At 41.2% G+C, this 14,770-nt stretch overlaps 1 protein-coding gene across 1 annotated transcript in view; it reads right to left on the bottom strand.

Moving 5' to 3' along the window:
- Nucleotides 1-3,188: 3,188 nt before the first annotated feature.
- EIF4E3 (eukaryotic translation initiation factor 4E family member 3) overlaps nucleotides 3,189-14,770 on the bottom strand; it is a 28,620-nt gene continuing 17,038 nt past the window's right edge. Inside the window, exons 3-5 of the mRNA XM_061456217.1 lie at nucleotides 8,231-8,329; nucleotides 6,220-6,279; nucleotides 3,189-3,333 (exon numbers count right to left, since the gene is read on the bottom strand). Of these exons, the coding sequence (XP_061312201.1) occupies nucleotides 3,229-3,333; nucleotides 6,220-6,279; nucleotides 8,231-8,329 (264 nt within the window). The 3' untranslated portion in view covers nucleotides 3,189-3,228. The remainder of the gene's footprint in view (nucleotides 3,334-6,219; nucleotides 6,280-8,230; nucleotides 8,330-14,770) is intronic.

The raw sequence follows: 14,770 nt of genomic DNA, 5'->3' as shown, positions 1-14,770 counted from the left end.
GCACCTCTGACAAGGTGCTAGGAACATTTCTAACACCAGTCAGAGTTCTCCCCCTCCCTTCCATCTCACCTGGCTTCCCAGGACAGAGACAATCCCCACATGATGGTAGCTCTGCACCAAGCAGACCCGGATGGCAGGACAAGTGCATCAAGGACATGAAGTTCCTACAAAATCCATAAAACCAGCCTGGGTAAAGCAAACAAGTGCTCCAGTCTCATGGAAAGCGTTAGTGTGACCTGCCCCAGCAGCAGACACCAGGTAAAGCCCACAGACCTTGTCCCAGTGTAGGCAAGTAACAACCAGACCTTGTTACCACCCCAAGAAGAAATCAGGTTTCTTCAGTTCCACTAATGCAGCAACCTGGAGTTTCTGTGCTGTCTCTCAACATGGAAGTTAAATGGTTGAATATTATATTGAAATGCCATCAGAAATTCATCTTCATGAATTTCAGGAAGTTGTAGACTCTTCTTTGCTATCCATTTAAACAATTTGATGTTTTTCAAGTAGCGGAGGGGTTAATTTAATGAATTTCAATAAAGCAGTTCTCCAAGTGAAAACAACAAATATTTTAAAGGCTGTTTAGTCTATGAACAAAAGAGATTCGAAGAGAGCTTTACTGAAAAATGCACTGGTTTAAAAAAGCAAGACTGGTAACATTAAATCTCATACAGCAGTTGCAGAAGCAAGACATTTGGATTGCGGAAACCTTGTTTAATGCTCCTTCACTGCACAGGTTTAATTCATAAATAAAGATCAAGTTGTAAAAATAAATCTCAAATGTGCAATTCTAATTTTTAAACTTATTTTATTTTAACAGTTGCCTCTTAATATACTAAAGATGTGGAAATTGTGCAACTTGAACAGCTGCCGAACAAAAACCTCTCGACAATGAATTAATGGGCAGTAGAGTGTCCACTCATCTCTAACATGCAGCTTCTTCTGGTAAAAGGTATCACATCAGTCTTTGGTAGTGTATTAGAACAAACCAACACCTCAAGCAGTTACTATGGACAAACCTTTAAAGATTAACCCTGTTTATATTCATGCCACAACACAAAATCCATTTATTGTCTGTAGTTTTGTTTAAGGTTGCTTAGGAAGCCTTGCTGGCTTGAAGCTACCTGGGGTGGGATCTCCTCCTTTGCACTGAAGTCAACAGCAGTTCTGATCCTCAGCTTTGTGGGTGCAGGCACAGGCCTACTATTCTCCTCAAAGCGTTAGGTGATTTCTAATGCAGTCTAATGCATTAGAAATGATTCATGACACTTTTTCATGAATGTACAGAAAAATATAATAAGCAAGCATACAATATGAAACCATTAAAACGCCTCATCTCTTAAATAAAACAGGTGTGGAGTTTGCTACTGCTGAAAGATTTCTCATTCTAGTCTGAATGAGGGCTCTTCTGAAATCAGTACAATTAAAACACAGTAACATCACCCCAGACAGGTTTAGTACCAATATAAACATGTTCTCTTTAGTCAATTGTTTAGTGAACACTTGACTATTTACATTTACAGTACATGTGCCGTTGTCAGTGCAAGAGCAGATTACGCTGAATATTAGAATAAATGCAGTGTAAGTGCTTTCCCTCTTGGGACAAAACCAGTGAGTAAATCCTAGCACAACAGGAATGTTTCAAAATGAAAACTGAAAACACATTTCACCAAGCCAGTATTCCTCTACATACAGCACATCTAGGAAAAGCAGCATGCCATCTTTGTGCACATCTGCATTTAACTCAGTACACGATAGAAGTACTGTATCTATCTAGTACTTCCTGTATTTTAAGATAGAAAGCCTGCTATCTTAATGAAACACAATCTGAATGGAAAAACAATTGGTCAAAATATCCTTTTAAAGAAATAATGAAGAATTAAAAAAAAACAAGCAAACAAGAACCTCACGGATTGTTTCTTCTCTGCTGTATTGTACTTCCAGCAGATGTCTGTAGGTTAAAGTCGCCCATGAAAACAAGGGCAAGTGTTTCCGAAACTTCTCCTAGTTGCTTGAAGAATGCTTCTTCATCTGTAGCTTCACCCTGGCTAGGTGGTCTATCACAGACTCCTACCAGGACACCTACTTGGTTGGCCTTCCCCCTGGTGCTCACCCACAAACATTCAGCCTTCTCACTCACAACACTGAGTTCAAGGCAGTCAGCTCCCTGACATACAGTGCAACCCCATCACCTCTTTTTCCTTGCCTGTCCCTTCTGAAGAGCCTGAGCCATCCACTGCAGCACTTCAATCACATGGAGTGACTGGAAACATCACATGTTTCTGTGATGGTGATTGTCACGATTTTCCTGCTGCACAGCAGGCAGGCCTTGGTGCCATATAGACTAACCCATCTCCTCCTCAGATTCTCTTATGCTCCTCTAGCTGTTCCATCTCTTCCTGTAGCTCTGCCACCATGCAGAGAAAATCATCAACCTAGTGACACCTTACACAGCCACCATCCAACATTCCCAACAGGCTCTGGCACTCACTACAGCCAGACACCTGGACAGTTACATGTTTATGAGGGACCTCTGTCTGGGTCACCATGTCCTTTCCAGCCAGCAGAGAAGACTTGGTTTTGTTTGTTTTCTGTTGAGAGGATGCCATCCCTGAGCACCTTCTTGATGACCCCTGGCTGAGCTCACCTCGTAACATTGCCAGGCTTCTGAACCCTTCCTGCTCACAAAGTATTTAAAGAATATCTATGCAAATTCAATCACATTAAAGATTACCTTGACCTAAGCAGTGTTTTTAACTAATAATGAAAATATTGCCTACCTGGGGCTCAAGACAGCCAGGTTTGTGTTATAGCCCTACTGCAGCTTTTAATGTCACCACCGGCAAGCCATGCAGCTTCCCTCTGCTTCTGGTCTGCAACGTTGCTTCCCTTGACAACTCCTAACCAGAAGGGACTATGGGGGCATGTACCCAATTTAGTTGCTTCCAACAGTGACAGTCCAAACAATCTGTAGGGAAGTGTCATCTGGGGCTCCAGAATCCTGTCACTGAGAATGAATATTCATCATTTCAATACTGGCTAACAGATATTTAATAACTAGAAAACCTGCTGGCTTCTCAGGGATGCAGGCTTTTGAGCGCAAGTCTTGTGCTAAGGCAGCCAGAATACTTTGTCCTCTTCGTAATGATGAGAGGTGTGAATACGATTTCCAGCTCTATACCTCGTTTTTACATGTTTCTGTGTTCGGGTTTCCATGTTCTGTGTTCAAGCTCAATCTGTCATGATTGCCTCAATCATTTTTAAATTACCTGCTGCACACCAGCCTGTGAACTGCTGTCCAGTAGTTGCTAACAGTAGCTCTTCCCAAACTGCAGCCTAAGAAAGGGAGAAGAAAAATAAGTTACATTTGCATTATTATTTTTTAATCTAAAAGTTAGGCTTGCTAGCTCAGTTTTGAGGTTGTCTAGACAAAAGAGTATTGTAAGTACGTGCTGTGTTATATAATTAATTTCTTCAATCCAATTTCAGCAAGAATTCAGACCCTGAAAATACATACTGCTATACAGAATTGTTCCAATAAATATTTAACAAGTTTACCTTCCCTATATCTGAGTCCACAACTCATCCTGAACGCACCAGTTATGCGAAGCCTGAAAGTAGATTTCTCCTAAGAATTTCCCAAAACAAAAAACCATAAGGCTCCACTTGTGATCCTTTGTGTCTACACAGAGGCATCACTATCCCCCAAGTACCCGAAAACCCTACCAGTAAATTAAACTGATTTATAATTTAACCATGATCTCTGTTTTGCCTTGGCTATGAAATCAGTCCATCTTTCAACAAATTCAAATGCTCACGAAAGAATTAAAACGGGGTAAAGCTACCTGCCACTTTACTCTGGCTTTTAGACCAATTATACTGTTACTTGCTTTTGAGACTTGTTACCACCTAAGCCAAAGCCCATACAAAACTTCAAACACATCTGGACCAGCGTAATGCTCCAAAGTGTGAATTTAGAGGGACAGTATTTATTTATTTAAAAGAACACATAAATACATGTATTTGTTTGCATCACCATAATGACTTTTCCATATACTATTTTTAAGGAATGCCTTTTCTGATATATGAAGTTAGCTTGAGCTTTTAGCACTATTAAGAAATCCAGCAAACTAAATGCACCAGGTTAAACCAAAATGCAAGCAGCCTCAAAGATGAGAAACTAATAAGCTACTTTAATGGTGTTTCCTAAGCTATCTTTTAGAATACAAAGAATTTCTGTGATTCATAAACATCTAATCCAATGCATCATGTAAAGCTGTTCTATGGGCAGGACCATCTGATGTGATGGCTCCCGAGGCAGGCTGAAGACATAAGCTTGACAGCCTCTATCACAATGTCATTTGCCTGCCAGTGGAACAGCTCAAAGACAGTGATGGGGCTGAGCACACCCACTGTCGTTACCAGTGCTCACTATTTGTGGTTGTCCTGATGGTCTCAAGGGTAGAAAGCACTTCATGCAGCAGCAAGCAGCTGCCATATCAAGTTTATGAGGATCTGAAGCATATTAGTCTTCATATTAAAAACTGGCATACAAGTAGTGTCACTGCACACACACCACAACATTTAAGTGACAGTATTTTGTCTGTTGTTTTTTCATACCCCTTGAAAGACTGGTATCTTTAGAAAAGGCTACATTTTTCCTCCCTCCACACCCTTGTCAAGGCTGCTATAGCATATCACCTTTTGAGTTAGGTCTGTACATTTTAGCCAAGACGATGCTGTGTGCACATGTGATGAAGAATGAAGCCAAAAAAAGAGAAACAGGCATAAAGGATTTATTTGTGTTATTATTTTTTATGTTATTTCAAGAGACACTAAAAGCTGACTGAAGTTCACCTTGAGAAGTGACCTGGGACATGAGGTAGGTAGTTCGAGAGATCAAAAAGAACATCTCAAGAAGGGGATGTCATTCAGCCTCTGGAAAACTAGGCCTTTGAGGTCCCTAAATTCACCACCCAGTAATTCAGACTCCCCAAACCACTTGTCACTTCTGACTATCTTCACACCTTGGATTATAAGAGAAGAAAGAAAATTTCAGTCTTCCGGGATGAGTTGGGACTGCAGGGAGGGAAGCTGCAATTCACATACGGGGAAAGAGCCCACAGGCAAAAAACAATTAACTTTTGGCTGAAATTTCCAGTACTGTCTTTCAGCATTTAATGCCTTCTGCAAGGCTGTCACATTTTTCTGACACTCTACTTTTCATGTTTAAAAGCCTGATGCAGCATTCACACACACACACACACACACATAAACACCACATGTGAAGAGGTCATATCTCCTCTCCTTAACAGGTCACATAGGTTACTTGCACATGTTTGATTAGGGGCACAAAGAGAAACCCCATTATTTCAGCAGTGCTAGAACAACAACACTCCTGAACAGATTTTATCTTTCACATTCTTAAATACAAAAAAAAGAGAGGCATGATTCCAGTTGTCTTTTCTTTATCCCCTATGCCCACCAACAAGCCCTCTCCTGGCCATATATTCAACTTAAAATAGTAAATAGGATACTTTTTGTGATATCAGAGTGCATTAAGCTGGCTCACAAAACAGTCTGATAAGTACCAGAGCCAGTGCAAAAGGAGTTAGGAAAGAATGAGCAATATCTTCCCCTTCCAGTGGGAGCAAGCTATGAGATGGGATGAGCTATCAGTGGAAACACCATCTTGGTCCACGTTTGACTACAGAAAGTCACGGTGCTACTCACAGCCATACAGAGGGGCAAACAAGCCATGCCAAGCAGAAATAGTCTTACTGAGTTTGACAGAGTTTAGGAGCATTTCAGTGAAACTCCAGAAGTTGTGCTAGACTCTGTGTGCAGACTTTTGAAGAGCGTTACTGAGGTTCTGGCTATAACTTAGCATAATATTAGCAGGAAAAGATGGTTCTACTTTTCTTTGCATGCCTGTAAGAAAGCAGTTATGAAAACTATAAAATTATAAAGTTTATGCCAGGTGATTATAAAAAAAACACTTGAGATGGAGTATAACACCACAGCTTTCATTTGCTTTATAACACAACAACAAATGACAAACTTTTGCTCGCTTGTCTTAACATAAAAGGTTATAGACCTTAAAACAGTGTTCAGTTGTTGGGTGATGTCAGAACTAAGAAGCTTTACAACAACTGTATCAGATGTGTTTAAAAGAAACCCCCTTACTAAACAAAGTCTAAGTAAAAAGTCAGTATAACATACTGTACTTTCTTTAGGGACCTTCATTGTCCATATACCTCCTTTGGCATTGCTTTCCTCTCCCTGGTTATGGGAAACAGATCAGTGAAAATAAGCATTCAAATTCACATCTACATAACCCTATGTCTGGGATTTCATTTTCCCAGAAAAATCCCATCGGAAATGCAATTACTAACTCCAGGTAGCATGACTCAAGCTATTACTTCTGACATCAGAGGTAAGTCTTCCATTGTTCGTATGAAGTCTATCTCTCAACAGCTAATCCCTTTCCTAAATTGTGTGTGTTGGAAAATACTTACATTTTCCCTGACTACAGAACACCTTTGAAGTGGCTGCATATTGTATGGGAACGAGCCACAAAACTATTTCATGTTTTACTATGGTAACCTTTTATTTTGGAAAAACTCTGGCATATTTTTACAACAGCAGCTTATTACTCTCAAGCTTACCCAATTTAACAAAGAACATGAGCACTCTTCAGTTGTGTGACAGCTAGAAATTAATTGCCCTTATTATAAGATAAAAAAGACTGAAGCTATCCAGGGTCAGGGCAGACATAACTATGAATCTGCCTTGTCATGACAAAGGCACAACATACAAACCTGTGAGCTTCTCAAGTTTATTCTGTCACAATTCTTTTTATAAGATTTTAAACCAGGGCTCCTTTTTTCCTGTTAAAAATGTGCATTGTAAAGTTAAAGGAATTTCCTAAAATTTATCTTTGGAATATCTAAACCCAGCATGAAGCCTATAGAGACTGCTCAGGACCAATGGTCTCCTACCAATCCAGACAAACACTGGGGAAAGGGGGGGGGGGGGGGGGGGGGGGGGTAACATCCTCAAAACTCTGCAGTCCTCAATTCTTTCTTCAGACTTTGTTTTCATTTAATGTAATTTAAAGAACAATGCTGCGATTAACCAGGATACTGTAAGTGTAATCTGAGAACAGCTTCCTGGCAGCAATCGCAGAAGAGTTACTGGGTTACAGATGAGATCAATCTCTTGTAATCCCTTTCCTAAAATACAAAATTACTTTGCCAGTTTCAAAACGGGTGTATCATTTTCAGATGTAATCTTCACATTTCACACCTCTCATACTCACTCACCAAACTAAAACTAAAAATAGCAAAACCAACAAAACAAAACCCAGAAGTGCTCTCACCCCTCCTTACAAAGACGGGGAGACCTGCACAGAACAGTCCGCTTGATTTATACAGACACTAACACTTTTCCAAACCCAGTTTAGCTATCCTGACCAGTCACAGTTCTAGAAATTTATTCTTCAGTAGATCAGGACAGAAACCGTCCTGTATTAAGCCACCACGCAGTTAGACATAAAACGATCAAGAACTCTAATCTTGAGCAAAACTCTTCAGAAAGCGCTTAGCTCTCTCATTGAGATGGGACAGAACCGCACCAGGAAGAAGGTATGCAAAACTCAATTTCTGGAAGGAAAACATTAATTATTTATACTTTATTCCATTACTACCCTACAATCAAGTGGGAATTTGCTGCAATGAATCACTTCATAATGCCTTAAATTAATTTTAATCCAAGGTATATGTGCATTTACATGCTTATGAAGCATAATTTTGCACAGGTGAAGAAGAGTTAAGGACCATCAGTCATTTGCATCATTCTTACACCAGCTTCAGTGGAAAGAAAAAAAAAAAGTGAGTTAAAAATAATTCAGATAGAAACAACATTCTGTGTATTCCTGAACTGAAATTCAGTCGTATTTTAGCTTAGCAGTTCTCTCATCATTTCACTTCTTTCTTACATATGTGTTCAGGGGTGGACAATTAAATTACAGCCTGTGTTTTTAATAAGGACTCTTCAGTACATGTCACTTCTAAGCTTAACGAGATCCCTAGGATACTTCTTTCATGGGTCTCTTAAGTTCAGGTGTTTGCAGGCAACAGAAACAAGATGCTCCTGTCCCACGCCTATCTCCTTCTACCACTTTAGGATTTCTCACTGCCCATGACCAGAAGCGTCTCATGATAACATATACATACCAAAGGGTCTGTCCTTCACCTTGCATTAAATGGTAACTGCATATTGGAGGCAAATTTGTCACAGGAGGAAGGTTGTTGTAGACACTCCAGAAATCCTTAAAAAGAAAAAAAACTAGTTGCATTAATACAAGAGAGTAAGTTTCACGTGGATTTACTTCTTTGTTCATTTTCTCTAAAACCATTACATATCCTGCTCCTAGAGAACTGGCACCTTCTATGTTATAATAAAATGCTCTGAAAAGAACTTGCAATTTTACTTCTGCTTTTTTTTTCTCTTTTAGATGACAATTCTGCATAAGGCAGAGGTACTAAGAAGGAAAGCAGCTGAACTGGGTTACTTTAGCATCAAAGTCCTTAGGAACAGAGAGAAAAAAGAATCAAAATCAGTTACATAGAGTATGTCAGAACAAACCAATACATAAAACTTTTAGTTTTATCTACTGTATACATATGCATATATATATACACTGTATATAAGTAGATATATCTAAAATATATACCTAAATACTCACCTTGCTTCACCTAAGACTAGTCTAAACTTCATTATGATTATCTTGAGTTACAAAAACACCACAGAATATTGCACCATAAAAATAACCCTGTGGAACTAAATGCCTAACCAGCAATCCAACTGCTTAGCCTAGATCACAGTGAAAAGTTTCAACCAGATGCAAAGAACCTGAGATGCACATATTAATACAGGAACAGAGGAGAAATTAGAAGATCCGAGTTACCAGGAACCATCAGATTACTTCCCAGCATTTCTGCTAGTGAGAGCAGAAGCTGTTATGCATGTTCAGGGTGGATAAAAGGCACCCAAAAGCAGTGGTGAGCAACAGGGAAGGATGACTGAAAATATCCCGCTCCCCTTTCTTCTTTATCCAACAGCTGGAAGTAAGAAGGGATTTGTAAAGATTTATGTTGCATCAACAAGCAGTGATGCAATATTAAGCATTAGCGCAGCTCATTAACTATTATCTAATAATCTTTAGCACAACTCTAAAAACAAAGATTGCAACATTATGTGCCTACCAGCCATTACCATCATCCAGTCACGAGAAGAGAAGGATTAAGAATATAAAAGCATCGGTGTGAAACACCCGATCCATCTTTCATCTTACTCTCCCCTGGTGGTGTGCCCAAACCCTAAAGCTACTGACAGTAGAAGGAGCAGAGCTATGCTGGCAGATGGCTGTGGATGTACTTGAGAGCACTTGTGTCCTAAACCAGGGCTGCAGTTTGAAGGCTTTTTGGTTGTTTTTCAGACAAAATCGAACACAACCGGCCGGCACGCTGACCGCTCAAAGGCGCTCTTCGCTTTCAGAGCCAAGCCTCGCAGCGGCGCCAGTGCGCGGAACCGCGGCGCTCCCTTCAGCCACGCTGCTCCCCTCGCTGGCCGCTAGGTGGCAGAGGCGCGCCGCCGGCGATGGGAGGGGCGCCGGGCCTTTCCTTAGCGCCTCGGTCCGTGGGGTCAGGACCCGCCTCCGCCGGTGCCCTCGGTGGGACACGTGCGGTACTCGGGCCCGGTCGCGCCGGACACCGCTCGATGCTGCGGAGGGCCTCCGAGGGCACAGGCAGCTCTTGCAGCCCCAGCATCCATTTCGCCAGGCCTTGCCCGCTGCCGGCTCTTCCCACAAAGCCGGGAGGTGCCTGCGGTGTCCCGCAAGTGGGATCGCTCACCTGGTGTGCCATGCGGCAGTCTCACGCGGAGTCGAGATACTGTTCATTTCATACCAGCGCGAAGCTGGCTGCTGGGTGGCAGTTCCACAAAGCTCGCACACCTCACGTTACTCAGGTGTGGATGCTAGCCTCTGCTCAAGAGTTTAGTAACATCCCCCTATCATCCAGTGAGCAATTTCATTTACCGTAAGTTCCTCTGCAGCCAAGGATCTCTTATCTCAGTGGGTGTGGTTTTTGTATTGTAACGAAACAATTTCCTTCAGGGACACAGTTATCTTCTGTTTTGCTAGGCTTTTCAAACTTACTTCCGTATTTCTCAACCTGTGTTCCTTTCTAATCTGTCTGAAGTTAGTTGTTACTCTTCTTCTGATGCAGATGGTTCATTTATCAGTCTTCCACCGCTCCTCAAGGTCTATGAGCTTACCAAGAAAACATTGTTTTGCCAGACTCAAGATTTTCCAGCTTTCACAAGCATAGCCCATTACAAAATCTTATCTTCTTCATTGCCTGATCATACTTGGGCTGGGTCCATTACCAGCCCTTAGGGTTACACTGACATATGCCAGGCACGGTTTAGCTTCTCTAGCTCACCCGCACACTGATTACTCCCAATTCCCCATCCAGAACTGCCTCCTTTGGGCACATACAGTACCAACTGCACCCCATCATCTTAAAGGTCTTTTCCAATGTAAATGATTCTATTTCTAACCATCATCACAACTTTTCAGTGCATGAGACGTGGGATGGTGCATCCACATGCAGAGACCTCACTGGCTCCTGTCATCACACTAAAGGCACATCGTAACACCTATTTCACAATTCCCAGTAATAGCACACCATAACACCCCTTTTTACAATTCCCAGCACGTGCCCCCACAGGCACAATTTGGGGGGAAATGAGGTAAAAATTACTAAGGCAGTTTGTTAAAACTGGAAACATCCCCCCCCCCCCCCCCCAATCCCCTGAAGCCAAAGTAGGATTTCTAAGGAAAGAGGAATATCAAAGGCAAAGCAACCTCCCATTGCACCTCAGAAGAGGAAACAAAAAGGTGTAAAATGACTAAACCTGGAAACAGAGGCAACAGAGCAGAGGTGAGGAAACAGAAGAAAACACAGTTGTTGCTCAGGGACCCGCTGAAGAAACTGAAAGAGAAAACTAGATCTCAGTAACCCTCCTGATGGGAGGCTGTTTGCCCTGATACATCTGATCAGCATGAAGTGTGCCCAGCAAAAAACTAGAAGTTCCTCTCAGTTGCTAGAGATATAATTTGGGCTTTAGCACAAGAACGAGATATTCCTGTAAAGGAAGACATTTAATACGCAAAACTACTGAAACCAATCACATCTTCAAAACCTCAATATCAGCTCCAAGGTTTTTTGGAGGCCCCTATCAAAACAAGTTACTTTAAAAAGACATACGAAACCAGCAGAGAAATCCCTCCCAAGTTTTTTAGTATAGAACAGACACAGACTTTACTACTTGCCTGTTTATCACTAGATACGAGTACACTGCAACAACGGAACTGATGAGAAAAGCATCACATGTCCAAACCTCAAAGATCACTTTAACTAGAGGTCATCAAAACAAGCAGAAACCCCTCAAGAAATCTGGGGCTCAAGTTCAAGTCCTGTGGCTCGTGAACTATGAAAACTCCTGTGGAAAAACTGGTAACTTGAAAACAGCCACCACAAGAACATTGATCAATGTGTTCAGGAGGAATTAACATAGTAAGGGTTGGGGTTGGGGTCTTTTTTGGTGCTTTGCTTTGTTTGTTGTTGTTTGTTTTCTTTACGCTCCACACTCAGCATTAAAGAACAAACAGAAATTCACATTATTTAACAGAAAGAGCAGATGGCTTTTGAATGCACACACAAAAAAGTAGTAGTAAGTTAAAACAGATTTAAACCTTACCAGGTGATTTAACTGTGTTTGTCAGTCAGGAGTGGAGGATTTGCATCAAACTACCCTTGTTTTTTCCTTGTTGCTGACAGAAGTAGCACCTCTCCTACTGTTTCATGTATAATAGAACACAAGCAGGCAAAGCCTGAGGTAACTTTGCCTCTTGTTGTCTCGCAGCGCTGTCCAAGAAATTACTTCTCTTAGGTACTACTGCCAGTTTGCTAACGTAGAAGTGACCAATGAGCACAGGCTTAACATTATTGTACAACATGCAGTACTGCTGCTCTCTATACTCGCACTGATACTGCCACTGAGATGCTTCAATAGTAAATTCTAGTCAAAACAAGATTAAAATCTATTCTTTAAGGAGAGCCTTCACAAAGGTTATCTAGACAATCATGATAGCCATCCAGAAAATTCAGTGCCATTTGAAAGAGCAGCTAAGACAGTCAGAATCATAGAATAGTTCAGGTTGGAAAGGACCTTAAGATCATCCAGTTCCAACCCCTCTGCCGTGGGCAGGGACACCTCACAATAAACCATCTCACCCAAGGCCTTGTCCAACCCAGCCTTGAACACTGCCAGGGATGGAGCATTCACAACTTCCCTGGGCAACCCATTCCAGTGCCTCCCCACCCTTACAGGAAAGAATTTCCTCCTTATATCCAATCTAAACTTCCCCTGTTTAAGTTTTAACTCGTTACCCCTTGTCCTGTCACTACAGTCCCTAATGAAGAGTCCCTCCCCAGCATCCCTATAGCCCCCCTTCAGACACTGGAAGGCTGCTATGAGGTCTCCACGCAGCCTTCTCTTCTCCAGGCTGAACAGCCCCAACTTTCTCAGCCTGTCTTCATACGGGAGGTGCTCCAGTCCCCAGATCATCCTCATGGCCTCCTCCGGACTTGTTCCAACAGTTCCATGTCCTTTTTCTGTTGAGGACACCAGAACTGCACACAATACTCCAGGTGAGGTCTCACGAGAGCAGAGAATATTCCACTCTGAGGTCATAAAATGGTTAATTTTGATAGTTGCAAATAACGTTTTCCAGAGAAACGGATCAGAGAAATGTGATCAGCTGGCAGAAAACACCATCCAAACAGCAAGTTATCTTTTCAAAAGTTAAGGTGAGTGACCATTAATTTCTAGTCACTTGCCTGGGAAGTGCTCCATGCCCACAAGATTACACGGCATTATTTCAGCCTTTCATCCAGCTCTGGAAAGCATCAATAATTTACGGGTATGAGCATGAACCCCAAAACCTTTTAATTAAACCAGCTAAACTAAAAACCCTATTGAAAGGACTGTGAATGAAAAAACTATTACATGCAGCAACTGAAAAGTTCAGGATCATTTGCTGCAGAACTTACACCTGAAAAAAATCAGTTTAATGGATGATTATAAAGCAAAGGCAGTATTCTCATCACAGACAGAAGGGAAAAGCTGACAAATCTAAACCACTGTGTTTTTGCAATAGCCACCCATAAACTCAGATCTGCACAGATGACAACCATTTCATGCCTTGAAACCCATGAAATTGTGATTTTAGTTTTTACTGAGTACACAGAGTAAGTTTAAATTAAGTCAGTGGAAATGTCAGATGACTTCCAAGTGAAGGAATCTGTAGAAATTCCTACTTCTGTAACTCTTCTAGCAAACACACTATAAGGTAGAAGTAGATGGTTGTGTACTTTACAACACATTCTACTCCAAAACAAGAACCCTGCAAAAACTGACACTTGAAACTGTCCCCCTGGGCTGCCTGTTCTGTGCCCTGGGATGCCACTTTCCTGCATCTTCAGAATCCTTATGGGAAAAATTTTACTGCAACGTCAGGAATAATCAAGTTGCCTAATCATGCCAGGCCCACTACACAGCATCTCATGGTAAACTGCATGGGTATCATTAAAAGTGGAACATGGAAGCAGGAATAACCTAGGCAAACTGAATCCTAATGCAAGCTTGCTTCACTACTCCTTCATTATTCCAGCACCAATAAAGAACAAAGGCTACAAAGATAAATTCCATTGTTTTACCCATGAATAAACCTCCAGGTGGTTATGCTTATGTTAATGTCTGATGCTGAGTTGCAGCTCTCCTATCCTTAATTCTTCACAGGGAAACAGAAGTTTTTTCATGTGTGCTCACACTGGCCTGTGTTTCCCAGTGGGAATCTCATCATAGCTTTAGCGGGAGCTTTAAAAGCTGCCAAGAACTTCTGAGAACACCCCTGTAAGTACTTAGCAGCAACTGCTTTTGGTATAAATAAGCAAAATATTTACTTACAAAGAATAAACTCAAAACCATGCAGTGGCAACTAAATAAATCTGGTAATCCATTCTGAGTACAAAGACTGATTTCATGCCATCAGAAATTGTCAAAATGCACTTAATGGGTTGAACGTTCTTATAATATTAACCATCATTTTTCATTGTAAGCCACCTACTCGTAAGCTTTAATAGATGAAATAGATGATCCTAGATAAATAAGATTTTGCTATACAGAAGAAGGGAAATTAAGCTTAGTTTCAAATATCTGATGTGTTCTGTTATGAAGATTCACAATTATTATGAAAATGGTTCAGTCATCAGAATGTATCTATTAAACTTTATTTATATGGAACTCCAGTACAACACACAGAGAGGAAAAAAAAAGCACATAAGGATAAAACGTTTATGTAAGGATCATTTCACTTTCCTGGAGTAGACTAATAACATTATTACTACCATATTTGACTATTTTTATAAGCATATTCTTACCCTCACAGAATACAGAAGAGTGAAACTATTCTTGCAATAGAAACAAATGACACCTACAAAGCACTGTTCAAAAGCAGGCAAGAAGGCAGGCCACAATCCTGTAAGGCAATCTGCCCTGTGTGATGAAGTTTAGCTAGAAACGAGACTTCCATACTAGGCTGTTGTGTGATGTGTGCTCAATTTCTGACAGCACTGATCTG

This window comes from Pezoporus flaviventris, unplaced genomic scaffold (assembly GCF_033815535.1).
Source record: "Pezoporus flaviventris isolate CSIRO_AGI_PZ_B2104156 unplaced genomic scaffold, CSIRO_AGI_Pfla_v1 ptg000021l, whole genome shotgun sequence".
Classification (NCBI taxonomy): domain Eukaryota; kingdom Metazoa; phylum Chordata; class Aves; order Psittaciformes; family Psittacidae; genus Pezoporus; species Pezoporus flaviventris.
This window is presented reverse-complemented; position numbering and strand designations above follow the sequence as displayed.